This window comes from Jatropha curcas, chromosome 6 (assembly GCF_041381405.1).
Source record: "Jatropha curcas cultivar XTBG-Jc1 chromosome 6, XTBG_Jcur_1.0, whole genome shotgun sequence".
Taxonomy (NCBI): domain Eukaryota; kingdom Viridiplantae; phylum Streptophyta; class Magnoliopsida; order Malpighiales; family Euphorbiaceae; genus Jatropha; species Jatropha curcas.
In genome coordinates, this window is record NC_143156.1 from 5,752,541 (window position 1) to 5,779,004 (window position 26,464).

The following is a 26,464-nucleotide window of genomic DNA, read 5'->3' on the forward strand; positions in this document are numbered from 1 at the left end:
TAAATAAAAGTAGTCCGCATCAAGCCATTCCTAATATTCACCTCCACAAATTTGATCAGTCCAAGCATCAATGACACATTCATCCTCCATTTCTAGATCATTTGTTGTATGAGATTCGCGTAATCTTGAACCATCGAATGTGAACCGAACCGTACCAAAACCAAGACCTGTACGATTACAATAGTCAAGCATTAGACAGTGAAGTGGTCTGTTTAGACCAATCCTATAGCAAATATCACGTTCATTTTGTTTTTGTACCCTTAAAATTATGTGTTTTTCTTCTTTTTTTTTTTTTTCAGAAATTGACATGAGGGTTACAAGATTGCACTCTGCGGCTGAAAACTCCATTTTATTATTTCTTCAACTAACCAAATGTACAATTCTGTCACCTGTCATATATACATATATATATATATATATATATATACCCACTCAATGATTCTCAGGAGAAAATATATTGAAATATACAGAGAAAAATACATATAAAATACAATGGCTATGTTGAGGGATTTCGAATAATTCATGGATTAGTTACAAATTCTTTATTTAGCACAACAAATTTCTCATGTTAAGGATTCATGGATGAGAAATTTAAACACCTAACAAGAGAAATCATAGAAATCCATATATCTAAAAACCTGCGTTCTTAGTTCCATGAATTTTGACAAATTACATCAGTTTCTATATTTGATTTTTGCACTATTCATTTTAAAATTTATGTTTTATTCTACTAACAAATTAAGTTTCTAATACCTTAAATAGCATATTAACATAAGTGTTGATGAGGATGTTAAGTGTGCTAGTTTCATACTAAAATGCAAGAGCCTGAATGTCCTAAAACATAATAGAATAATAGACAACACTGCCTCTCTTGTTTTTTTTTTCTCTATTTTTTCACATTTATTTTACTAAAAATTAAAGAAAGTATAAGTGGAAGCTTCCAACATAAAATGACATGAATTTCATTTTATTCAGTTTTATGACTGTATAATTGTATATACTGAGTTACTGAGTTTACTGAATTATAGGGGGTAATGGATTTTTTTTTTTTTAAATATGAAATTTATAGGTAAAAGATTAAGGGAGAACAAAAATAAAACTCAAACAAAATTGAATCTTTACTTAAACAAAAAATTTTCCTTTATTCAATCACCCAAAGATTTCTCAATGCAGATATCTCGGTTTAACTAGCAGAATCTTCATATATATTCATATTCAAGACACAAGAGAAAAGAAAGTCGAACTATACACATACCTCATGAGAGAAAACAAAACACAGCTTGAGCCGGTGAAAGAGGATCAGAAGAGCGCAGGCACAGGGTTTATCTAGGAAGCAACTACTGGGTTTATTCAGAAAAGGAAGAAGGAAGTGACTGCTCATGTCTCAGCAGTATATTTCAAAGTCCAAATGATTTTATTCTCTCTGATACTGATCGGTCACACCTCAATCCAGAGAATCCATAGTACATTTTTGCATGGTTGGGTCATTTATACGGCAGCATTTGATGGGTTTGGTAACTGAATAAATCGAAAATTTTCTAAATCAAAATAAAACCAAATTAATTTTATAAAAAATTATATCGAACCAAATCAATTTCAGTTCGATTAACACTCAAGGCATGCTTATCAAGGGTTAGTTTATTCACAAAAATTTAACCGAATTTACTGAATGTGCTGCATAAGCATACACATTGTAGGGTTAGTTTATTAAATTTCCATATGTTTTAAATTATATTTAATGTAAACAATATGTAATTTACTACTTTGTATTTATTTTATGTTCATTGTATTTTTGGTTCATTTTCTATTGTTTTAGGTGTTAAATGAGTTAACCGAGCAAAAAATTTGATTTGGAGTTTACTAATTTCAATAATGACCTCTCTCCACTTCTTCACAAATATTTTGAATTATAAAGAAATTTTGAAGTGATACAAATTAGGTTAGAAAATACCCAACAATTATCCATTCTGATTATAATAATTACTGAAATGGGTAATTAAATTGTGATCAAACCATTCTCTTATTCCAAATTAGATTTTGAAATTGAACATTTCAATTGTCTAAAGGAAAATAGAACAAAGTCCAATCATCCGCTTGCCCCAAATTGCGTGTCAATAGTGTAATTCATGCCTGTGAAAATATTCTTCGTTTTGTTTTGTATTCCATACATGCTATAGGCTTTTCTTTATGTTTGTTTCTGTTTGTCCCTTCTGCTTTGTTTTCCATGGTTCTGCAATAAGTCCTTGAAAATATTTTTAACTTTTTTTGTTGATTACACTTTCATTGTTTGATTTACTCAGCAGAATTGTAGATGGTCTTATTCAGTCATAGAAGCAGGATTGGTGACTTGTTCAGTCATAGTAAAAAAGGCTAGTTTTTTGAAGTTTATTGACTGCCAATATCATTCAACTATATCATATACGTACATGGAAGCTATAAAAGGCACTTCATGTTTTCATGGAAGTGCAAGGAAAAGAGTTCTTACTTGAAAAGCATTAGCAAAGAGAGATAGAAAAATCGGGAGAGAAGTTCTAGTTTCATCTCCTATTAGTTCATTGCATCCTATATTGATCTTTCTAAGATGGACTATTATAAGCTTGTAATGGGAGGAATTATAGCTTCTCTTTGGGCATCAGTTTTGTTTTACTTCTTAAGAGGAAAGAAAAACGGCACAACTAAAGCGAACAATTTCATGGATGAAACTTCGCAGAGGCCCAGAAGAGAAATATGCCACTCTGAGATAGCTATGACGCCTGACATTATCATTGTTGGGGCCGGTGTGGCTGGTTCAGCTCTTGCTTACGCTCTTGGACAAGTATGTAAACTTTTATTATCACTATGCATGCATTATTTCATGACATTATTGTAGCATTCACTGTGGCACTGTTTTGGACACTTATTTATTGCAGGATGGTCGCCAAGTTCATGTAATCGAGAGAGACTTGAATGAGCCTGACAGAATTGTCGGGGAACTCCTACAACCTGGTGGTTATTTGAAACTAATTGAATTGGGTCTTGAAGGTATATATCTCATTCATGAGTATTTAATTTCACTTGTTAAGAATTGACAATTTGTGTAGTGTAGAAATATCTTACATTTTCACACTCAATTAGTTGTTAATAAGTGAAAATTTTTGACTTGACACTCCCTCAAACAGTTATATATGTATATCTTCTGGAGATGAGAGTTTAAATGTTTGTGAATGTAGATTGTGTTGAAGAGATTGATGCTCAACAAGTGTTTGGATATGCTATTTACAAGGATGGAAAAAGTACTAAGCTATCCTATCCCCTGCAAAGTTTTGAATCAAATATAGCAGGAAGAAGTTTTCACAACGGTCGTTTCATACAAAGAATGCGCGGGAAGGCTGCAACTCTTCCCAAGTAACCTTACTTTAACCCCGTGAATATTCTACTTTTATTTACAAATAAGACTCTTACTGTCCACTTTCTTGATCTTTTGTACAGTGTAAGATTGGAGCAAGGAACAGTGACATCTCTTCTTGAAGAAAAGGGAACTGTTAAAGGGGTGATATACAAAACTAAAACTGGTCGAGACTTGACAGCACATGCTCCCCTTACAATAGTATGTGATGGTTGTTTTTCAAACTTGAGGCGCAAGCTTTGCGATCCCAAGGTAAAGTATTTGTTTGGTCAATTGACCGAGGAATCGCAGTACATTTGCTTGATTGAGCTTCATGAAACAAGTTTTCCTACAATTTGGTTTCAGTTAGTATGTTTTAGCACTTTTGGAGTTGAATCTCTCTTGCCAATTAAGATTAATAGAGGTTATAAACAATTTTGCAGGTTGATATCCCCTCTTGTTTCGTTGCTTTGGTTCTAGAGAACAGCACTCTTCCATATGAAAATCATGGACACGTGGTTCTTGCTGACCCTTCACCGATTTTGTTTTATCGTATCAGTGGCACTGAGATTCGTTGCTTAGTTGATGTACCTGGCCAAAAAGTACCCTCCATATCAAATGGCGAAATGGCACAATATTTGAAAAGTGTGGTTGCACATCAGGTACGGAATTACATTTATGTATTAATATCTTTTTGTTGCTAATGGAAAGTAATGTAACTCAACCTTCGAAAATTTGAGTGTTTTCCAGATTCCAACCGAGCTGTATCCATCATTCATATCTGCAATTGACAAAGGAAATATAAGAACAATGCCGAATAGAAGCATGCCAGCTTCTCCATCTCCAACTCCAGGTGCTCTTTTGTTGGGAGATGCATTCAACATGCGACATCCTTTGACTGGAGGAGGAATGACTGTTGCTCTTTCTGATATTGTTTTATTACGAAACCTTCTTAGACCTCTGCACAGTCTAAATGATGCATCTGCTCTGTGCAAATACCTCAAACCCTTTTATACTCTTCGAAAGGTGAATAGTATTTTAATTCTATATGTTTAATAGTTCAACACCGTTTTGCATCTAATTAGAGCCTGTTTGGCATTGTGACTGAAATTAGTTTTCTGGAAAAACACACTTTTAGATGCTGTTTGAAAAATGCAATATTGATAATTTGCATATTAATTATAAAAAAAAAAAAAAAAAAACTTTTTATAGCCATTTTCATATTCATCAACAAGGACTTTTGTTTGCATAATAACTTTAAATGCCACTACATCTTAGCTTTAGCATTGACTATGATGTACTGCTAAGCATACAGTGTACTTTTTTTGTCGATGGTGCAGCCAATGGCGTCTACTATAAATACATTGGCAGGTGCACTTTACAAAGTTTTCTCTGCATCAACTAATTGTGCAAGAAATGAAATGCGACAAGCTTGTTTTGACTATTTAAGCCTTGGAGGTATATTTTCAAATGGACCAATAGCTCTTCTCTCTGGCCTGAACCCTCGCCCTTTAAGCTTAGTCCTACATTTCTTTGCTGTGGCTATCTACGGTGTTGGTCGCTTGCTGCTTCCATTTCCTTCACCCAAAAGCATCTGGACTAGTGCTAGATTGATAACGGTATGTCTCTGTCGGATGAAATAGTCACAAAATTTTGTTTTGTTTATTTGTATCTTCTGAATCTATTTCATCAGTATGATGATTTGACTTTTTGACTATCCTTATAATGCATGTTGATATGTTCCATTCTCCAGGCTGCATCAGGTATCATATTTCCAATAGTGAAGGCAGAAGGAGTTAGACAGATGTTCTTCCCTGTAACCATGGCATCATATTATAGAGCTCCTCCTAGCTATTGACAACCAATTAGCATAAAATTTTTGCAGTTTCAATAGTATAGTTTCTATCAATTGTTCTATTCTTTTTTGAAAATGTATGTAGATCAAATTTGCAAGTGGAAGAGAAGTTGTGCTGTATACATTAGTAAACTTCTAGGAATTCTTTGTCCAACCAAAAACAATTGTTTCCATGTAATGTTTAATTATTCAATTTCTCAAATGATACAAACACATTGATTGATTATAGTGTATTGTATAATCCACACTTTAGTGTGGAAATTGTATTTGACACTTAGAAAATTATGTAAAATAAATTCTCAGAGAAGTCTGAGAAAAAAAGGAAAACCTGACACAGCTTCCTTGATCTTCTGCATAATCTGAAATGTTATAATAGTTTCAACCAGAATGTATCGACGAAACTATTCAAATCAAGACAAATAAATAACTTCTGCCAATATTGAGGAATAAAATTCCATATCAACGAGATATTATTTTCTTCTACTCATCTGTGCTGTTTGTGTTAGACTTTTTTTTTTTTTTTTTTTTTCTCAATATAGTTCTATTATAAAATAGTATCTAATTAGGTTAACTTAAATTTTATTTCCATTTTAGGTTTGGTTTTGTTCCACAGTTAAAGATAAGACAAATGGAACAGAGTTTAGGTTGACACTTAGAAATGGAAATGTGAATAATGCTCAGAATGGAATTTTCTGATCCAAGGTTGCTATAATTACTGATAAGTTATTGTTGTTTTGGCTACCAATTCTGATTCTCTAGTACTTCTTTTTAGATGCAAAATTTTAAAAGCTTCATCAAAGTCCCTACTGTGCTAATCTTCTTTGAGTTTACAAGTGGTCAGATTTTTGTAGTTATTTATGTCATCCAATCACCAAACCCAAAAATTAAAAATTTAATGGTTTGTCTCCTTCATTTCTCTCGCCCAATTATGGTTTTGCAGTCAGTTAGAGAAGGGAGATTGAGAAAGACAGACACCACTTCCCGTAAATTCATGAATATGAGTGTAAGGTACACTCTGCAATTTCTTGAGAGGAAGAGGGTAGAAATTGACAGAAGCAAGACAAAGAAGTACTAAAGCAAACTATTAGATAATTTTTATGCAGTTTAGTAACACGACAATGTTTAATATGATAGTGTTATTTTATTTTATTTTTTATTTTTTTTTGATATATTGTTATAATTGTGGATTTGTTGCAGATAAAACATTATATTTATATTTTGTACTTTTTTGTTGAAGGAATGTGGAATGGGAGTGTGAAGTGCAGAACAGATTTTTTTGATTGTGCAAAGAAAATAAAAAACGAGTTTGAGGTTTAGAAGCAAGTACAATATCTGAAATAGGAAATTGGATTATATGCAAATGAGAAATATGAATAAGATTTTGGAAAGACCTTGAGTATTGAAAAGTTTAATCACAGGGTGTTGCTAATGTAGTTATACTGTATTTTGTTTTTATTCCGTGTGATTTGCTGTTTTCTTTTACTGATGACGCATTTGTTTTTGTTTGTCTAGTCTTCTTTGACTTCCATGGTTTTAAAATCCTTGAAAATATTTTTAACCTTTGCAGAATACACTTTTGTTATTCTGACTTATTCAGTCAAGGCCATAAGAAGTGTACTTCATCGTAGTTAATTGACTAGCAACATCTATGAGCAGATGATACAGGCTATAAAGGTGACTAACTTCTGTTAGATGTGCAAGAAGAGAAAGAGCTCTTACTTGAAAAGCAATTAGCAATCAATCTGGTAAGAGAAACGAAAGAGAAAGAAAGTTCTAAATTGTCTTAGAAGATGGATTATAAGCTTGTAATGGAGGAATTATAGCCTCCATTTGGGCATTGGTTTTGTTTTATAGATTAAGAGGAAAGTACAGTAGAGTTTCCATGAATTACTTTAAAGATGAAATGCTGAAGAGACGTAAAATATGCCTACCTGAGATGGCTGCAACACCAGAAGTAATAATTGTTGGTGCTGGTGTTGCTGGTTCAGCTCTTGCTTATGCTCTTGGCAAGGTAAATTTTGTGATTTAGCATTGTATTACCAATCAATCAAACGAGTTTGAGATGAACAAATCTCAATGCATCAGTTCAAGTGCTATTTTTTTACTACACTGAAACATAATAGTTTGGATATTAACTGCAGGATGGACGCCGGGTGCATGTAATTGAGAGAGACTTGAATGAGCCTGATAGAATTGTTGGTGAACTCTTGCAGCCCGGCGGGTATCTTAAATTGATTGAGTTGGGTCTTGAAGGTATATGGAAAATTCAGTACATCGGATCTTCTGCAGTTCAGAAATTTATTAGAGTTTCAAATTTTACTCAATTAGTTAATGATACTGCAGATTGTGTAGAACAGATTGATGCTCAGCAAATTTTTGGATATGCTATTTTCAAGAATGGAAAAAGTAGCAAGCTGTCATATCCTCTGAAGGCTTTTCATAATTCAAATGTGGCTGGAAGAGGCTTCCACAACGGACGTTTCATACAAAGAATGCGAGAGAAGGCTGCATCTCTTCCCAAGTAATCTTCCTTCTCATACATTTTTAGTTTTTCCTCGTTCTCCACTTCAAGGAAATGAACAGAAACTCACAAATATAGGCTCAGCCCATATGTTATTCACCGTTCTCTTTCTTTTTCCTTATATATGTAGTGTAAGATTGGAGCAAGGAACAGTAATATCACTTCTTGAGGAAAAGGGAACTGTTAAAGGGGTAAATTACAAAACTAGAAATGGTGAAGAATTGACTGCTCATGCTCCCCTCACAGTAGTTTGTGATGGCTGCTTTTCAAATTTGCGACGTTCTCTCTGCAGCGCAAAGGTATTTCTGCTGAGTAAACCTTGTGCTCTGTATGCCCCTTACAATTCATAATACTGAAGTTATAACTTACTGCAAATTCTACAGGTTGATATCCCTTCTTGTTTCGTTGCTATGGTACTAGAGAACTGTGAACTTCCTTATGCAAATCACGGACACGTTATTCTAGCGGACCCATCGCCCATCCTGTTTTATCCTATTAGCAGCAATGAGGTGCGCTGTTTAGTTGATATACCAGGCGAAAAAGTACCCCTCATTTCTAGTGGTGAACTGGCAAACTACATGAAAAGCATAGTCTCTCAACAGGTACTTGTAATCTTCTTGTCATTATTTCAAAGAATTTGGACCAGTTATAGAACAACCTCATTCCAAAACTAAAATATGCATGAAAGCAAACAAACTGCATTGAACACTTTCAGGTTCTTTATTTATATAAGCATTATGTACTTTAAACCATCGAGTATTTTTCCAATTAAGCATTAAATTAGTAGTTCTGCTTTCCATCAAATAAGATGACTACTTGCTATCTGCTCTGCAATTTCGTAATTCACAGATCTAATCATGTTTCAGATCCCTGCTGAGCTATATAATGCTTTCATATCTGCAATCGAGAAGGGGAACATCAGAACAATGCCAAACAGAAGCATGCCAGCTTCACCTTATCCAACTCCAGGTGCTCTTTTGTTGGGGGATGCATTTGATATGCGACATCCTTTAACAGGAGGAGGAATGACAGTTGCACTTTCTGATATCCTTTTATTGCGGAACCTCCTTAGACCTCTAGGCAGTCTAAATGATGCATCTGCCTTATGCAAATACCTCGAATCCTTTCATATTCTTCGAAAGGTAATAAGAAGCATATTGAATCTTTGCTGTAGTATTAATTAGGAATCGATAACTTAGCATATGATGCTTTCTTGTTCTTTGTGCAGCCAATGGCATCCACCATAAATACATTAGCAGGTGCCTTATACAAGGTTTTCTCTGCATCAACTGATAAAGCAAGAAATGAAATGCGACAAGCATGTTTTGACTATTTGAGTCTTGGAGGTGTATTTTCCAATGGACCCATAGCTCTACTTTCTGGACTAAATCCTCGCCCATTAAACCTAGTCCTGCATTTCTTTGCTGTGGCTGTCTATGGAGTTGGCCGCTTAATGCTTCCATTTCCTTCGCCTAAAAGTATTTGGACTGGAGCTAGATTGATTTCAGTATGTTTTTTTTCCTTCTTATCGCAAACAGGCTTATATAATTTTTTTTTTTTTTCTTGTTTGTTGAAGGTACAATGTGTTTTAGTTGATTTATATCTTTGAAACCCAGTTTGAAACCCAGTTTCTTTATAAGGATTCAAAACAAAAGTTCCATTTTTGCAGGCGGCAACAAGTATCATTTTTCCCATAATGAAGGCAGAAGGATTTGGACAGTTCCCTATAAGAGCATATATATGATACTTGACATAACTATGCTCTTCTCCATAAGCTATAGGCATTATAACGATGCCGGCATATACCAGAGCTCCTCAGTATAACTGAATTTTGAGAACTCAGTTTATTACTTTTGCAGGTTGAATAGGTTAGTTTATATCAATGTTGCATCATCTGTTGTAAATTATATTGATTTTTTAGGGATTTGTTGTTTTTCTATTCAGTCTAGGAATTTATTCTTTAGTCAAAATCAATTTTTCATGTGTAATCTAGAACAATTCAACTTACAAAAAATGATGCATTTTTGCATGGCATTGATATGTATCCAATTAATTTATCGACTTGTCTTCTTTTGTTTGGTTGCAAGAAAATTATTGGGTAAAGTAATTTTTCAGGATTTTATAAGAGAATAGCCTGCTTCTATGGTAGAAACATTTTCAGAGTTCTTGTTTTTTTTTTTTTTTTTTTTTTGGAGTTTCATTTCGATTGCTTGATGCAAGTTAACTAGAAAAGTGATAATTATTATATCATTTATAATTTATTTTCAGATTAATTTTTCTTGTTTTTTTAATGGTAAGTTTAAAATGTGACATTCATTATGTTTGATATAAATTTAAATTCAATTCAATATGATATGTTTGGTATAAATTTAAAATTCGATTCGATATGATGTGATAAAAAGGAGAAAATAGAATAAAATAATAGAAAAAATGACAGATAAAACGTAAAATGACACCATATACCACTTTTTAATCATTCAACATCTAAAATTTAACACCGCTGCTTAATCATTCAGCTCAATAAAATAATAGATTCATATCCAGCAAATAATTCCTGCTGTAGACTTTATATCTCGCTGTAGCATTTTGTGCAATCATCACATTTTTGCAAAAGCAGATCAGGGAAAAAACTTTCAAACAATCCATACAAGCACAGATCACAGAAGAAACTACCAACAAGTTTGCATTGCAGGCATAGTAGGAAAAATAAATACTAGGCAAAACCTTATAAATTGGTGTTTTAGCAATTCCTTATGCTCCAGAAGATCTTGTGAAAACTATAAAAACATTAAATATATTATTACATTCTTTACTGTTCAATGAATAGATACACTAACCTCTCATAAACCAAAACTTGAATTAGTGCAGGAAGTAATGAACTCAATATCATGTCGATTGATGTGACAGCGTGGGGAACCAAAACAACTCCTCTGCATATATGAACATGCAAAGAGAAACTATTGAGTTTTAAAAGATAGATCTTTCAGCTGTTGTGGATCTACCTCTGATGGTGCCCGAGTGAGTGCACATTGTGCAGTTGTTGTCTTTGGGAAAGCTATGACATCCCTGATGGAATTAGCATCAGCCAACAACATAACCAGTCTATCCAACCCATATGCAATTCCACCTATGAAGAGGAATCACAGACATCAAACCAGTGAAATTCATCTTTCTTCTGTCCTTTTTTGTCAATTATAAGTACATGTAGAATCAATTGCTTAGAATCTTCGCCCCCCCCCCCCCCCCCCCCCCCAACCCAAAAAAATAAATAAATAAATAACAGCTGTGTTTAGAACCTGAGCTCCAGTTTCACCTTTCTGTGAGTTAAATTATAAATTATGAGTTCATGATCAATTTATCCCACTTTTGGTAAAAAATAAAATAAAATATTAAATTTTCTTATTTTAATATGCTTTTAATTTAAATAATAAAAAAGATCTAAAATTTAAAAAATCAAAAATAAAAAGAGTAATCAAAATCTCAGAGAAGTTGGACAAGAAAAACTTGAACAAAAATGAACTACTTACAATTTTGATATCTTCTAGTTTCTATTTTTTATTATTTCAAAACAGAAAACTCAGTTTTTTTTTGGGATAAAAATGGGGTAAATTGCTCGTAAACTCAAAGTTTATGTCTTAAATTGATCTGAAGTTAATTTAGGATCAAATAGAACATGTAGTTTTTGGGTCAAATTGAACATTTATACAATTACAAATAACAAGCATCGAAATTCAAAATCAACAGAAATTAAGAATCCCTGACTCCAAAATGGGAATGATGTGAGCAAAATAGGCTAAGCCAAGTTGGTTGACTGATCCATTCTGAAAACAGAAATTCACTAGCAGAGAAGGTGAAAAGTTCCATACCATGTGGAGGAGCACCCATGTCTAAAGCCTCCAGGAGATATCCAAACTTTGCTTCAGCCTGCAAATAAAAAATAAGAAGCTCAAGATTACTGGCAATATGTAAAGTAATCACTAACCAGATTGTTGATGAATCAATGTTTCAAGCTTTTCTCACAATCACAGAATGCTTCAAGTTTGAGGTTGGGAGTAAACGTTAAAGAGAAGGTTATCAGTGGTAGATTTGGCCTACTTGCTTGTACTTAAGTTGCTAATATATGATGAGAACACAAATTGATCTTTCAGTAGAATATTTTCTAGTGTTTCAAAATTCATCTTCATTGTGACATCTTTTATGCTGGCTACAAAAACTGTTTCAAAATTCCTCTTCATTCTTAACAGTTTTTGGGTTGCCCCATAAACCTCCTTCCTAATCAACATATGCGAAAAGACGACACGTAGCGATAAAAATTAGTGCAACCTCTTGCAAATAATTATATCATGTGGAATATGCACACTGTGATCTTCAGAAAAACTAATTATAAATGGTAGTGAGGTCTTCTTACCTGTTCAGCAGAGATGCCAACAATTTCCAAAACCTTTTCTTGAACTTCGCGCTTATAAATTCTCAAACTTCCTCCACCAATCTTGACAGCACGACAGAAACCAAGAAAAGAAAAATTAGAAGACATATTTAGCATAAGACCCAAGCCTTCAGCAATAGAAAGGTAGGTAAACTACCTCAACCCCATTGTAGACCATGTCATAAGCAAGGGCACGAGCAGAGGAAAGGTCCTCCATGTCTTCAGGGTTGGGCGCCGTAAATGGGTGATGCAAGGCCTGCAAACATAAGTGCCCATAAGGAGCATTTCAACTGACAAACAGAAAAAGATAGGTGTGCAATGACTAAAGACAACTAGCTGCTGCTTGAGATTAAGCATGCTTACAACTATGACGGTGACAAAACAGAAGTTTAATATCTTTCAATATATATTTTGAAACTTCCTTGACATAACTCAAGGCTAACCATACAAAGAAACTGTCATGAAATGATAGTACTTGTCATTTACTCGTGTTATCAGGGAGAAAGCTCAGGAATTAATTCCAAAGTTTCGAGGTGGGAATAGATCATTTGGTAAAGCAGCAACCTTTTTACTGAACTAATAATGATATGGGGAAGAGTATAAAAGATGCAATATGAAAATCAAAATGAAATAAATCATGCCCAATTCATGTTATTACAGACCTCAAGCCTCTGTTCCGTATCATTCCACTCAAACATTGGGAAATCAGTCACCCATAGAATTGAATGTCTGGACTAAAATATCAGACAGAAAAAAGAAAAATGTCAGAGAATGACAGAACAAGGATTATAAAATTCTTACAGTCGAGATAGTTCAAGAACATACATGGTCAATCAAGTCCATCTCATTGGCTACAAACACTCTAAGTCGGTCCAAAGTCTTATTAACTGATGCATGCTGACCAACTGCAAACAATATAAGATCCCCTGGCCCAGCAGAGCATCGTTTCAGCAATTGTTCTTTGTTTGATGGATCCAAACTTGACACTAATGCAGGGATTCCTTCAATCTCCCCTATAATAATTTACAATGTCAATGTAGTTAACTATGGAAAGCATGATATTGTCACTTTCTAGGATGAAAATAAAACTAAAAAATAAAGAAATGACAAAAAGAAAAAAAAAAATTTGTATCTTCTTACCATCATCCAAGACCTTGAGAAAAGGCAATCCCTTTGCTCCAGATTTGATTGCTTCATTGTAAATATCACCCTTCTTAAGAGCTGTATTTGAATAAGTTTTAGCACCTGAAGGCACACATAGTACTTTGAGAATTCCTCCATTTTTCAAGCTATCAGCAAACACTCTGAAGGGGGACTCAACAAAAATATCAGACACCTGCAGCATCAATGAAAGGCCTTCATTGACAACTATTTTAAGACAATCTAGCCTAAGAATACGAATTTTGCATGAGAAAAGAGATCCTAAAAGCATTATGCTGGTTCCAAGAACAAGAAATTCAACATTAAATGGCAGGATTCTCAAAGCCTATGGAGATCTAAAGATGATACAACCTAAAATTGGAAAATATATCACCTATTCAACTACAGCATAAGATTATATAAGGTTGTTGATCAAATTAATTCCCATTTTTAAAATCACTACCCACGCATGAAAAATAATAAATCCCTTGAAGGACCAAAGGTTTCATCATTCAAAGTAAGGAGAAGACTCAATCAGGTATCAATAAGGGAACAGCCAGAACTCAGACTGGACCTATGTGCAAGGGAAAGATTTTTTTTTTTTTGGGGGGGGGGGAAGGGTGAGAGAGAGCATGCTCATGAGAATACTTCCCCCAGTAACGAACAGCTTGGTAAAGGAATTCTCTAGAACTTTTACCAATTTTTCTTTCTTCACTACATAACGTAATTTAATAATAGCAGTTGAATGGCCTTGCGTAGATCAAATCTTTAGTATATATTATGTAAGGCAATCATGGTCCCAAAAAATAGTAATAAATATTGTGGTGCAAATTTGTTTTAACATGCAATGATATTTTGCATATAATTCTAAAGGAGATAATTACATCTTTCAACTCAAGATCAAATCTTGTATCTGGCCTGTCTGAACCGTAGCGACTCATTGCTTCAGCATAAGTAAGCCTTGGAAATGGGTTTGGCAGCTCAACACCTTTAATCTCCAAAAAAACCTGCAGAAAATGCAAACATTCAAATCATAAATTGTAATGCACAGACATTAAGCAAACTTTGAGCATTGGCAATTTCAGCAAACCCAAAAAAATGAGGACAAAAAAAAACAGTTTAGCCACATGTTGAGTGGCTCATTCATTAGGATCCACAAAAAGCACCAAGTTGCATGGACTACTAGATGAGACATTTCAAGGTCATCAATCAGCTGACCTGGCTTAAGCCATTGATTAAGCCAAGCTAAGACTTGCCCAGCTTGATTAAAACTCTTCCATTTACCAAACCAAGAGAAAATAAAAGACACTTTAGCCTCAATATCTCATAAAATAACAAGAAACCATCTTAAGAACTGTGTACAGCTAGTTAGGGCAAAAATTACTCATCTATTAATTTCCCTTCTTCAACCTATTGACTTCTAGCAATACCCTGCTATGAAAAATTGTGAACCACACAGAAAACATCTTTACCTTTCGAATCAAATCTTCATTGAGCCTCAGCATGTCCTCCAAGGGAGTGAAAGCCAGTTCCATATCTAGTTGAGTGAACTCGGGTTGTCTATCAGCCCTCAGATCCTCATCTCTAAAGCATCTGCAAAGAAGAAAAGCAAATCCCAAATTTTACTACTATTATAATTGAAAAGCAAAATTGCAAAAACCCCCACCTCTCAAGGGAAAAAGCAACTATTCAGAACCTAATAAATAAATAATATGTATTTTCTGCATGGCTGACAGTAAAAATATGTCATGAAACTCAAGATTAGGAACAGCTTGCTTGTTGTCTTTGTTGCATATATAACATGTCCTTTTTTATTGATGAAGATCAACATTGGTCACTCATTTGATTAGATGAAGCAATCATTCATTATTAGCCAACTACTTGTAGCTGCCCCTTTTCTTTGTCAAACAATATGCCACATTCAAGAGCTTATTAGCACAACTAAGAGCATACTTGCACAGCAAAATAATCACAATACAGACAAGCAGAAGAATTTACCTTGCAATTTGATAATATTTGTCAAAACCAGAGACCATTAACATTTGCTTAAAGAGTTGGGGACTTTGGGGCAAAGCATAGAATGTTCCTGGCTTCAAAATACACATCAAAGTGAATCATAGTAGAAAGCCATGGACAAAGTACTACAAGTAATTATACTACCAGAACCTATCATTGAATATATATTTATGAATAATAATGTAATTATCTACCAAAAACTGCCAAAACTCAAAATTTAAATAGCAAGGGGAAAATGAAGGCAGATGCATCTCCTTCACCGACACATAATCTCCATCCCCACATGATTCCCAGACCCCATTTGGAAATATACTCAGACTCAGAAGCAGTCATACACCTTCATCTGTAAATTACTTCTATCATAGGAGAAATGACATCAGGGTGTCATCAAAAGTAAAGGTACAACATTGATTTTTTTATGTGGACTAATTTTACACAGAAGAGGCTAAAGAAATCTAACACTTCCAGAGTAAGCCTCCAGCAGTTAAAATATAAATGATTACATAACACTAGTCATAAGTTCTATCATGTAAAATTTAATGGTTGCTCAATAAATGGCAAGTACCTGAACTCTTGAGGGCACCAAATAATCTCGAGCCCCTTCTGGGGTAGATCTAGAAAGTATAGGAGTCTCAATCTACCTTATAACATGAAAAGATCACGATCAAAAAAAGAGTAAATATAAACAAGGAAAAGAAACAAAAAAAAAAATGAGAAGAAAATAATTACACGAAAAATATGCTATACTTCGCAGGTTTACCTCCACAAAACCATAAACATCCTCTAGATATCTTCGAATGAGTTTAACTACTCTGTGCCGCAACATTAAGTTAAAATTCATTTGTTGCCGCCGTAAATCAAGACATCGGAATCTAGTAACATATGAGGTACTTTTAGTTCCATGAAATCCAAGTATAAATAAATATGTAATAACATAAAATATAAAACTGAGATATTTTATAAGAAAGAAAAGAAATTTGTGATCCTTGGTACACACAGATTTGAATTTCAGAAGGATAAACAATATAATTTCTTGTTTCTAGAACATAAATTCAAACTATAGAATCAACATTCCTAAAGATTAAAGGAGATGCTATAAGAGAGCGTTAATAAATTTAGGGGGAAAACTATTTACCATAAGACACAAATGAGTTCAAAAAGTAGTCTTCCAATTAAAGATTGGGGAAAAAAATTTTAGAATATTATCATCTACACCCGAGATTTACTGCATAATAGTGACTAAATCATGAAAGATATTCCAAATTAGATTGACAATCAATCATTTTATTATTTTTAATATAATCTCTATATATATAAATGAAATAATTGTAGACAATTCCCGTGCAAAATTCATGAAAATTTAAAATGTCCAATGTTTTTGGGCTGAACATTTTAAAACCGAATAAAACAATCAAAACCAAATAAATTGATCAAATTGAACTACATTATATTGTTAATTCTGTCCGTTAATTCAATCTTAGAACAATCATTACCCTCATAAACTAAAACAACTTTAGAATAAGGATAATCTGAAGTAAGCAACCTCAAACGAATTTCCTCTTTGACAGAATCTTTAGCATCATCAGCAGTGGTGACTAAAAATGGCAACTTTGATCTCACTGCATTCAATACTTGAACATTCTCTGCAGCAAGCTGGAATACATATGATGATGTCATAAATTTGACTAAACAATACCTCCATCTATGTTGTACAGCAATATAGAATCATAGAATTAGTAAACTTTTTCTATTAAGCTGGATAAAAAAATTCCCTATTTTTCTCTCATAAGCTAGATAAAATAAAATAAATAAATAAATAAAAAATAAGCATTACCTCTATTAAGCCAGTTTTCATTTTCTTATTGACAGACTCACTAGGCCGAGACCGAATAACCCCTTCAATAGCTACCACATACTCCAGCCTCAAATCGTTTATGGTAGAATGAGCATCGGGAAATTCATCAGGAAGAGTGGTAACCTAAAATCACACCTTCACACCATCAGAACGACACTCAAAAAAAAAGAAAGAAAGAAAAAGTAGCCTACAAATCAAATATATAAAACCACAACACTCATACGCTAATCGAATGTGTATATATACATATACCTGGACAATGCCAGTGTGGTCTCTAAGATTCAGAAAAGTGAGCCCGCCATGGACTCTATGGAGCGCGACCCACCCACAAAGGCGGACTCGTTTACCCACATCGTTTACGGATAATTTGCCACAAAAACCAGTACGTGAAACCCAATCGAGACTTTCTTTGAAGGATACTGGTTGTGGTTTGAGAAGGGCTTCAGTGGAAGGAGAAGGAGAAGAAGTAGAAGCAGAAACAGAGAAAAACCTTTGTGTGCTTTTGGAGATTGTTTTTGGAAAGTGGTGTTTAAAAATGGTGTGGAGAAGAGGAAGGGATGGTTTGGAGAGGAAAGTAATAAGAGGGAGTGATTTGAGAAGAAGAGACATTGTGGTGTTAGAGGAAGGAAGACCAGGGGGGAGAGCTCTGGGGTTGGGGATAGAGAAGGGTTTAAGATTGCGTTTGAATAACGGGGCTGGGCTGGATACGAGATGCTCCGTGTTATGCACGTGATATTAGAAACTTCATAATTATAAGCATTGTAAGTGTTTTACAACAATTTCAGTAATTTCCTTTCAAAACAATAATTACAACATTTTTAAGTTGTGAGTTGTTTCTCTCTATTTTATCTAACCGTAGCTTTTATTTAGAGGTATCCTTATTAATTAACGGTAACTCTCTATTTTTTTTCTTCTTGCTTCTAATATTTTATTCGTTTTTAATAAATTTAGATCTATTTTTTTTTAATAGATTTATTTTTTCTTTAATTTTTTTGTTATTGTTACTTTGTATCCATATTTGGAATTCTTTTGTCCTTTCTTCCGTGAAGGTTTAGTTCCTTCTTTGTAAATGTTTGCTTTTAAAATGTATGATATTTGATTTTATTTAGTTGAAGAATTTAGATCTTATTCTACTGATGTGTACCTTCAACCAATAAAATCTGGTAGTGCAGTCTGTTCCTCCATTGATGTTATTAGCATAATGGCTTAAACTTATCTGTATACGTCATACGCAACAAGTTTTTGGAAAAACAATCCAAACATAGAAGATTCAGAAAAGTTAAAAGATCAGTTTATATCGGTCAAGGTTATCTTCAAGCGAAAACATCCAATATTGTTTCTTTTAATTTTAGTTTTATTATTCAAAAGAACTTAGATAATTATTTTGTTGTTAAAGGATCAGCGAACTTTCTATTAATTATGATAGTAAGTTCTATGTATGTCTGATTGAGTATTTATAATACTTGATTTTATTATTAATGATTTATATTTCTAAAAAAAAAAAAAAGATTGTGAGTTATTAAAAAAAATTATTATTTTTTATTATTTATAAAATTAAAATAAAGTATTTTGAGGATTTGATGTTAAGAAATAAAAATATTTTAAAATTTGATGTTTATAACAAAAATTATTATTAGCATTAGTTATTAGTTGTATGAAACAATCGAATCAAAATAAATTCTATGTTGTTATGTAGATTTTTTTTAGCAAAACCTTAATTTTTAAATTACTAATTGTCTTCGTCGTCTTCTTCCACTTCAAGCATTCACGGTGAATCGCTCAATGCCCAAATCCGCACATTCCTTGAAGTTAGAATTGAGATTGAATTAATTTTTTTTCTATCCCAAGTTTAATATAATTGAATTTTAAAATATTCTCACAAATTTTTAATTGAAATCTTATATATATATATATATATGAAAGCTGAAACAAAGAAAAAGTTTAATAGTTCTCTAATTTCAGCTTTCTATTTTTCTTTTTTTAGAAATTTTAATATTTTATTTTATTCTTCTGTCGTTTCATTAGATATTTAATATATTTTTAAAATTTAATAGCTATTGTATTATTATGAATTTTAAAATTTTAAATTATTTTTATGTTATTTAACTATTATCTTTAAGATAATTAAATTTAGGAAGTAGGAGGTACGTTTCTTTTCATTAATATAGCAAGTAAGTTTAATTTTTCAAATAAATAATTATTTTCTATCAATTTTTAATATTTTCATAATTATACACTAATGATATGCTAATTTATCGTTAAAAAATCTAACTGGGCTCGCGCGCTGGTTTAATATATTAGAAGTTCATTATCAATTCTACAAATTTAGTTTTTATGAATTGAATATAATTAAATCACTTTTTATTAGAATTTTAAATAAATTCTTCAAAACTTACCTAGAATTAATTTTTTGAACCAAAATACTTACCATACTTTTTCTCCTTTCTCTGTATATCTCTCAATTATTCTTTTTTTTTTTTTTCCTATCTCTTTTTCTCTTTGTTTCTATTACAATTTTTTTAGTTTAACTATTTGTGATAGTTGCTCCATGGTTTTTTTTTTTTAAGCAAAAGAAAATACATTAGAAATTATATAATGAAGGGAATATTAAAATATATCACGGATTGCTTTATTTTATTTGCCATGTCTGAAAAATTGAAAGTTCAAAATAAAAACATTCTCCGGTGTTATTATCTATTTAGTTTGTGAGTCTAATATATAAAAAAAAAAAGAGACAATGTCTATTACACTCTCTATTTTTAGAGGGTCTGTCAGACAGCGTCGCGTCAGTCAGCTTTTTGTTCTTTTTTTTCCTATTTATTCATTCTTTTATTTAACTCATTATTTTGCTGAAACTGATTTTGTCTTCGTGGATCGGACCATTTTTAAAATTTAACATTTACAAATACACATTCAGCCACATTACTATCCACAATTTTTATTTATTAAGACACATTAACCACGATTCATAATTGCATTGGAGATATTGTTCGTCTGCTAAACCTCCTCCATCTTAAAGCATTTAGCAAATTTTTAAGAATAGTTGCTGCAAAATGTAAAATGAGTATTAAGATACAATTATATTTATATAATATATAAAATCAGTTTCCAAACCATTTTCTAATAAATTTCATCCATTTTTTAACGTATATTTTTGAGATCAAGTTGTTCCTGCCTTCCCTGGGGTTTTCGCTAACTGAGAAAAAACTTATTCTTCTACATTCTTTTCTTATGTTTTTTTCAAATTAACCAATTTTGTAAATTGATTCGTTAATTTATTTAGGTTAAATTTTAATCGAATTTACATTAATTAAATATCTTTTTGATTTAACGAAATTTAACCAATTTAAACTAGCTGAATTAATTTTTGTATTAACCATGGTGAATCAAATCGGTCGATTTAACCAAATTGACAGATTTAACTAAATTAGCCAAATTATTTTCAACCATCTACACCTAATATCTATTTTTTAAATATAGTTAAGTTAAGTTTTAAACGAATCATAGTCAATCACTGAATTTAATTTTATCTTTCAAACCGAAAATTGATATTTGAATGATTGAATCAAATTAACCAATTTAACTAAATTAACCGAAATGTATGTACAACTTTATTTGTTTCTGTAAATAAGTTAACAATATAGTAATGTAATTTTGTTGAAATGTGTGGGAAATCCCACATTGAATAAATATAAACTAACTAAATATCATGTGATAAGAAGGGTCAACCAAACCATTTTATATTAAAGGTAAAGATTTAAGTAATTTGCTCCGAGATCCAAATTATGAACAAGTTTGAGATGATGGAAGTGTTATAAATACTTGAGAAGCAAAAAAAAAATGAAAAAAATAATATTGCCAATGGGTGTTTGGCCCTATAATTAATAAATAATTCTAGTACTTTCAAAAATTAATAAATAATTTAGAGGAAGCATTATTGCAAATTTCTTTTCCCTGTTTGCTGTTTGTTTTTATAAATATCGTTTTCAACTTGAATATCACATTTTTTTAATGTTTAATGTTGAAAAATTTCAAAATATTGAACAAGGTAAAAGTAATTTCAAAGCAAACTAATAGTAATTTCAAAGCAAAGCAAATTCCTTTTGATCTGGTGATTAAAAGTGTACTAAATTTCACCATAGTGATCGAGATCAAAAGCAGTATTTTAGAGGGTGCGTCTAAAAAAAATTTGTCTCCAATTTAACAGCCGATTTAAAAAATTTTCAAAATATAATTAATGAAATCAATTGTCTGAGCTGCCATTTATGGATTAAATTTTTTCTAGCTACCAAATTTAAATAAAGTATTAGTTACCAAATCCCCTCTATAACTATTCCATTTTCAAGTACTTTAGAAAATGATCTAAACCTATATTTATTCAAAGCATAAATAAAAAATAATTCCTCTCCAATTATCCTGAATCCTTAATAAAAGATCAATAATAATAATAATAATTAATAAATAAATAAATAAAAGCAAATCTCTTTCGTCAACGGCTATATTATCACTCTCTCCAAATCCAACGGCTCATACGCTTTTTCACTCTTCAAATCCCCTTCCCTTCAACGGTCAAAAACCCACTACAAAATTCACCAACTCATTCCCAAAACTAGCCGTTACTTTCTCAAATTCTCTCTAAACAAACAGCCTCCACCTTCCTTTCTCTCTCTTAAATCAAATCCTCTGGATACTGAGCATTCACTGCCTTACCGTTCAAAGACTCAAATTTTTAAAATTTTTTCTCTGCTTCTATTCCAAGAAGAAAGTCACGATAACTGAGCACACTGAAATTCTCCGTCTATGGCTGCACCTTCAAGTAAGACGTCTAGCTCTCTAATACCGAGCAGGCCAACTAACCCTAGAAGTTCAGAGGTTAACAACACAATGAGAAGGAGTTTTAGCGGAAACCCATTTGCTAAACCTTCGGTTATTGCAAATCAAAGGCCTGGCTTTAACCCCAACACTCCTGCTAACAGTCCTTCAGGTAATTTCCATCTTTGTTTCGTTTTGCCTGTTTGATTGATGAGAAAAAATGGAAGAAAATGACAGAAAGAGGAGAAAAACGTAACCGTTTTTGTTATCTAGGCTTTGTAGCATGTGGGTATGGCTAATTGAATTAGGATTTAGTTTGATTCTTTCTGTTGTTTTGGTGGACAAAGTAGGTCTAGGATGAATTCATGCGTTTTGCAGGTTGTGGAATCAGATGTTCAAATTGGTACATTTGATTATCAAGAAAATGGGGGAAAGTACGGGAAAGGATGGAAAATTACGTATTAATATTTGTTTTCTTTTTTGAGTTTTAAAGAAATATTAATATGTAGTTTCTTATGATTTGGTTGCTAATTCAACCTGTGAAACATTAATCTTTTCTTGGATAGATTTTTTTTAAAGCTTAGTTTGTTGGTTCAATTTCCTGGATAAGAAATGTATCCTAATGTGTGTTTAACAGTTGTCCTTGTAGAATTAGGTTCTCTTCTTTGTAACTGCTGTTTATCTTTTATTGTTTTAGCAAAAATTTATCAAGACATACTTTTTTTTATTTGATAATAAGACATACTTTCTTTTGAAACAAACAATCCCTCAAAATTATATCATGACGCTTTTGGCATTCAAATTCCCATTTACAGAATATAAAATTCGGCATCGACTTTCCTTCTTTCTATCTTCCTCATTTTTCTTAGCGACCAAACATTTTAGACTAATTTAGGATTTTCTTTTGATTGGCAGGTTATCCACGAAGAAACTCTATTGGCAGAGAAAACATATTAGTTTCACTGCGTGATTCTGAGGACAAAGAAAACAGTAAAGATCAGAACTTGAAACAAGATAGAGTTAGATCACCAGTTTCTTCAAAGGGTACGAAGAACTTCATGTCTCCCACGATCTCTGCAACTTCAAAAATTAGTGCATCCCCAAGAAAGAAAATCCTGACGGACAGGAACGAGTCAATTCGCAATTCTGTTTCATTTTCAGATGGAAAGAGCCCTTTGAAGGAAGATTTGGATTTGAAGCCTCAAAAGGGTTTGAATCAGAAGAAGGAGGTCTCCTTTGATCCAGTCATAACTTATGTGGAGGACAATGAAGCATGGAAAAGTAATGAAGGTTCTGATTCTGTTGAAAGTTCCAGTACTAATGAAGAATGGGATTTGTCATCAGAAAGTGTTACAGTGGCAAATGATTGTGTTAATCTTGATCCAAGTTTTAATATTAGTCCACGAGCTTCCTTTTCTTTGCCAAGTCCTGGTTTGGCACCTCTTGATGCCGATCCTTCAATGCCTCCTTATGATCCCAAGACTAATTACCTTTCCCCAAGGCCTCAATTTCTACATTATAAGCCTAACCCAAGAATTGAACTGTACCTTAGAAAGGGAAGAGATGGAAAGCAGCTTGAAGATAGTTTTGCCTCTGAAAGTTCTTCAGATACTGAAATTACTGAAGAACAAACCTTGTCTGATGATTCGCAGAAAGAATCTGAAGATTCTTCTTCAAGCGATGTGGTGGAACAAGAGGTAGAAGGAAAAGAGGAGGAGGGGGAGGAGGAGGAGGAGGGGACGCTGGTTGTGTCTGAACCAAGAATGGTGGCTAAATCAAATTTCTTTACAAGAACAAAGTTTGCTGCTTTGCTTTTAATCTTGGCTAGTGCTTGTCTATGGTCTTCAGTTTCTAATTCACCAATAATGGATCCTTCTGTGATTAATAATTTAAGCTTCTCTAATCTTTATGTCCCACCTGAAATATCACAGTACTTGAGAGAAAATTTGGAAGGTCTAACTCAGAGGTTTGGGCAATGGGTATATGAATCTCTCTCTTACATTTGTAATGTGCTCATCAGCTTAAAAGAACGGGATAAGCCAATTTCCTTGCAGTTTGCCAATTTGACCACTTTGTTAGAGGATAGCTTGGTTGATAATTGGCTTATGGTTGATAAAAGTACTTTTGGTGCAAAAGTTGAATATGAAAATAATGAATTAGGGCCAAGAACAGAGGGAGAGGGTGATATTGAATCATTGGAGCTGGAGGAGGATCAACCAATTGAAGCTGATGAGAACGTTGAAGAAGTTATAGAAGGTGGAGATGGCAGTGACAAAGAACATGAAGATCAAGAAACGATTGCGGCAAAAGGCTACTTTGTTGATGCCTCAGTAAATCACATTGTTCTGAAATCTGAAGAGTTAAGCGTTGTTCCGCAGGCTGGGGTGACTGAACCAGTGGACCATATTGTTCCAGAATCTGAAGAGTTAAATGTTGCTCCGCAGGCTGGGGTGACTGAACCAGTGGACCATATTGTTCCAGAATCTGAAGAGTTAAATGTTGCTCTGCAGGCTGAGGTGACTGAACTAGTGGACCATATTGTTCCAGAATCTGAACAAGTAGATGTGACACCAAAAGCTGAGGTGAAACAACCTGCTAATTCAACAATGGAGGTGACCCAAGAAATAATTGGATCTGCTGGTCACAGTGATAGGCTGCAAAGTCATACTGATATTGTAGACCAGGTAACTCCAGTCAAACAAGCTGCCAAAATTCAGCTGGAAGTATCTGAAAATGATGGGACTTCGGCTGAAACTGAGTCCACAATTGCAGAGAACGTACATAAAAGCTCAGATTCAGATGTAGACCAGACGGCTCCAATCCAACAAGCCGCTGAAGTTCAGCTGGAAGTCTGCGGAACTGATAGGAGTTTGGCTGAAACTGAGCCAACTGTTGCAGACAACAAACATGAAAGCTTAAATTCAGATGCTGCAATAAATCCACAAAGTACAGAATCAGCAGGGTTAATGATGGGAATTTCCTTGCTTGTGTTGAGTCTAATATCAGTTGCTGCATACATTTATATGAAGAATAGAACATCCACCGAGCCAAATGCTGCAATCACAGTGAATCAAGTGCAATTAACCAAGAAACTTGATCACAGTCCCTTATCAGTGACCACAGGACACACATTGCAGGAAAGGACTCCACCATCAGCAAATTGGCAGACAGAAGTTGAAACAATTGGAGAGTCTTGTCCATCAGAAATGAGCAGTTTCCAGTACAGCTTATCATCTTTTAGCAAGCAAGCACAGAGCAGAACAAGTGAAGCTTGTAGCAAAGAAAGGAAGCCAAACAGAAATACCAGAAGGGAGTCCCTAGCTTCATCTGAGTACTCCACAGAGTCGCCTTCTTATGGCAGTTTCACTACATATGAAAAAATTTCCAAGCAAGTCAGTCTATATAATATATATACATATATTAATACACCAGCATTTTTTACCATATCCAATTATTTATTTATTTATAATCTTTCTTGTGTTGCTGACTTCTTTATTGTTTTTGGTTTTGAAGGGAAATGCTGCTGAAGTGATGTTTACTCCGGTTAGACGGTCTAGCAGAATCAGAAACCAAGTCACTTCTCCGTGACACATTTCTCTCAATTGTGTAGTTTTATTGTGATTGAACCAAATTTTAGATTCTTAACTTGTAGTTTTCTTCATTATTTGTAGTTTGAACAGCTTCTCAGTTAGACTGACTCCACGCAGTTAATCATTAGCTTTCTGTTACTAATGTAGTTCTAATTATTATTAGTTCAATCTACTTTGAATTCTGCCTTTCTGTGATTCTTTTGCATTGAATTTTGCTTTATAGTGTCTGAAGCTCCAAATCATCAGATCCGTTTTTTGTTCATAGCAAATTATAATTCTTTAGCAAAATTTCAGTTAATATATATGCTAAATAAACAAAATCATTTTCCTTGTTTGAAAGAGATGTGAGACTGTTGCTACTTGCTATGCACTTACCGAGGATCGAACTTGTATTCTCATCCTTACTGGGATTAAAGTCGCTAACCATCTCACTAACACCAGCTTGTTGGTGTACATGAGATAATGTTAATAGTGAGATTCCTAATAGTAATATTAATCATTGATCACCTCAATTTAAATGTATACCATTGATCTAATTAGCAACAACACCTATAAAAAGGAGTACTTAGATAACTAATTTTTAAAATAGAAAATATTAAAAATATATTACATTTTTTAATTACATTTCTAATCCGATTTAATAATACCATGAAAAATATTTTCTAAATTAATTGTTGAAATCTTTTAACATTGCATTATCCCAAAGAAAATCTTTGAACATTTGGGCTTGGGTAAGTTCATTACCCGATCCAGCCCACTGATACAGCTACGCGTCAATATGTGGAGGAGAAAAATTCTGGCCATATTTATTTATTTATTTATTTTGGACAAAAAATTTCAGGTGGTTATAATAATACATACAAAAAAAAAAAAAAAAAAAAAAAA

General features: G+C 33.1%; 4 protein-coding genes across 5 annotated transcripts; 3 read left to right on the forward strand and 1 right to left on the reverse strand.

The window, feature by feature from the left end:
- The first annotated feature begins 1,915 nt into the window (after window positions 1-1,915).
- On the forward strand, window positions 1,916-5,533 carry LOC105634542 (squalene monooxygenase SE1). The gene is made up of 8 exons (XM_012217406.4): window positions 1,916-2,815; window positions 2,910-3,021; window positions 3,210-3,384; window positions 3,469-3,637; window positions 3,808-4,026; window positions 4,115-4,390; window positions 4,705-4,983; window positions 5,118-5,533. The coding sequence occupies exons 1-8, from the start codon at window positions 2,582-2,584 to the stop codon at window positions 5,220-5,222; spliced, it is 1,569 nt and encodes a 522-aa protein (XP_012072796.1). The 5' UTR covers window positions 1,916-2,581; the 3' UTR covers window positions 5,223-5,533.
- Window positions 5,534-7,009: 1,476 nt separating this feature from the next.
- LOC105634543 (squalene monooxygenase SE1) lies at window positions 7,010-10,295 on the forward strand. Its single transcript, XM_089722590.1, is given in 8 exon segments — window positions 7,010-7,028; window positions 7,031-7,230; window positions 7,361-7,472; window positions 7,563-7,740; window positions 7,871-8,039; window positions 8,124-8,342; window positions 8,607-8,882; window positions 8,969-10,295. Coding segments are annotated over 8 exon segments (1,554 nt in total). The 3' UTR covers window positions 9,350-10,295.
- Window positions 10,296-10,402: 107 nt separating this feature from the next.
- On the reverse strand, window positions 10,403-17,889 carry LOC105634519 (tRNA synthetase class II (D, K and N) family protein). The gene is made up of 15 exons (XM_012217386.4): window positions 17,430-17,889; window positions 17,157-17,300; window positions 16,866-16,975; window positions 16,083-16,194; window positions 15,888-15,959; window positions 15,305-15,396; window positions 14,779-14,899; window positions 14,191-14,313; window positions 13,307-13,502; window positions 12,992-13,179; window positions 12,829-12,900; window positions 12,324-12,422; window positions 12,149-12,229; window positions 11,607-11,664; window positions 10,403-10,867 (listed from the first exon to the last, which is right to left on the reverse strand). The coding sequence occupies exons 1-15, from the start codon at window positions 17,784-17,786 to the stop codon at window positions 10,698-10,700; spliced, it is 1,995 nt and encodes a 664-aa protein (XP_012072776.1). The 5' UTR covers window positions 17,787-17,889; the 3' UTR covers window positions 10,403-10,697.
- A 3,875-nt stretch (window positions 17,890-21,764) lies between these two features.
- LOC105634518 (uncharacterized) lies at window positions 21,765-25,774 on the forward strand. 2 transcript variants are annotated; one of them, XM_089722977.1, is made up of 3 exons: window positions 21,765-22,161; window positions 22,905-25,377; window positions 25,503-25,774. In XM_089722977.1, the coding sequence occupies exons 1-3, from the start codon at window positions 21,978-21,980 to the stop codon at window positions 25,519-25,521; spliced, it is 2,676 nt and encodes an 891-aa protein (XP_089579103.1). In that variant the 5' UTR covers window positions 21,765-21,977; the 3' UTR covers window positions 25,522-25,774. The 2 variants fall into 2 exon arrangements, with proteins under 2 accessions (XP_089579103.1, XP_089579102.1); XM_089722976.1 differs by having other exon boundaries at window positions 21,766-22,161; window positions 22,905-25,381.
- Window positions 25,775-26,464: the final 690 nt, after the last annotated feature.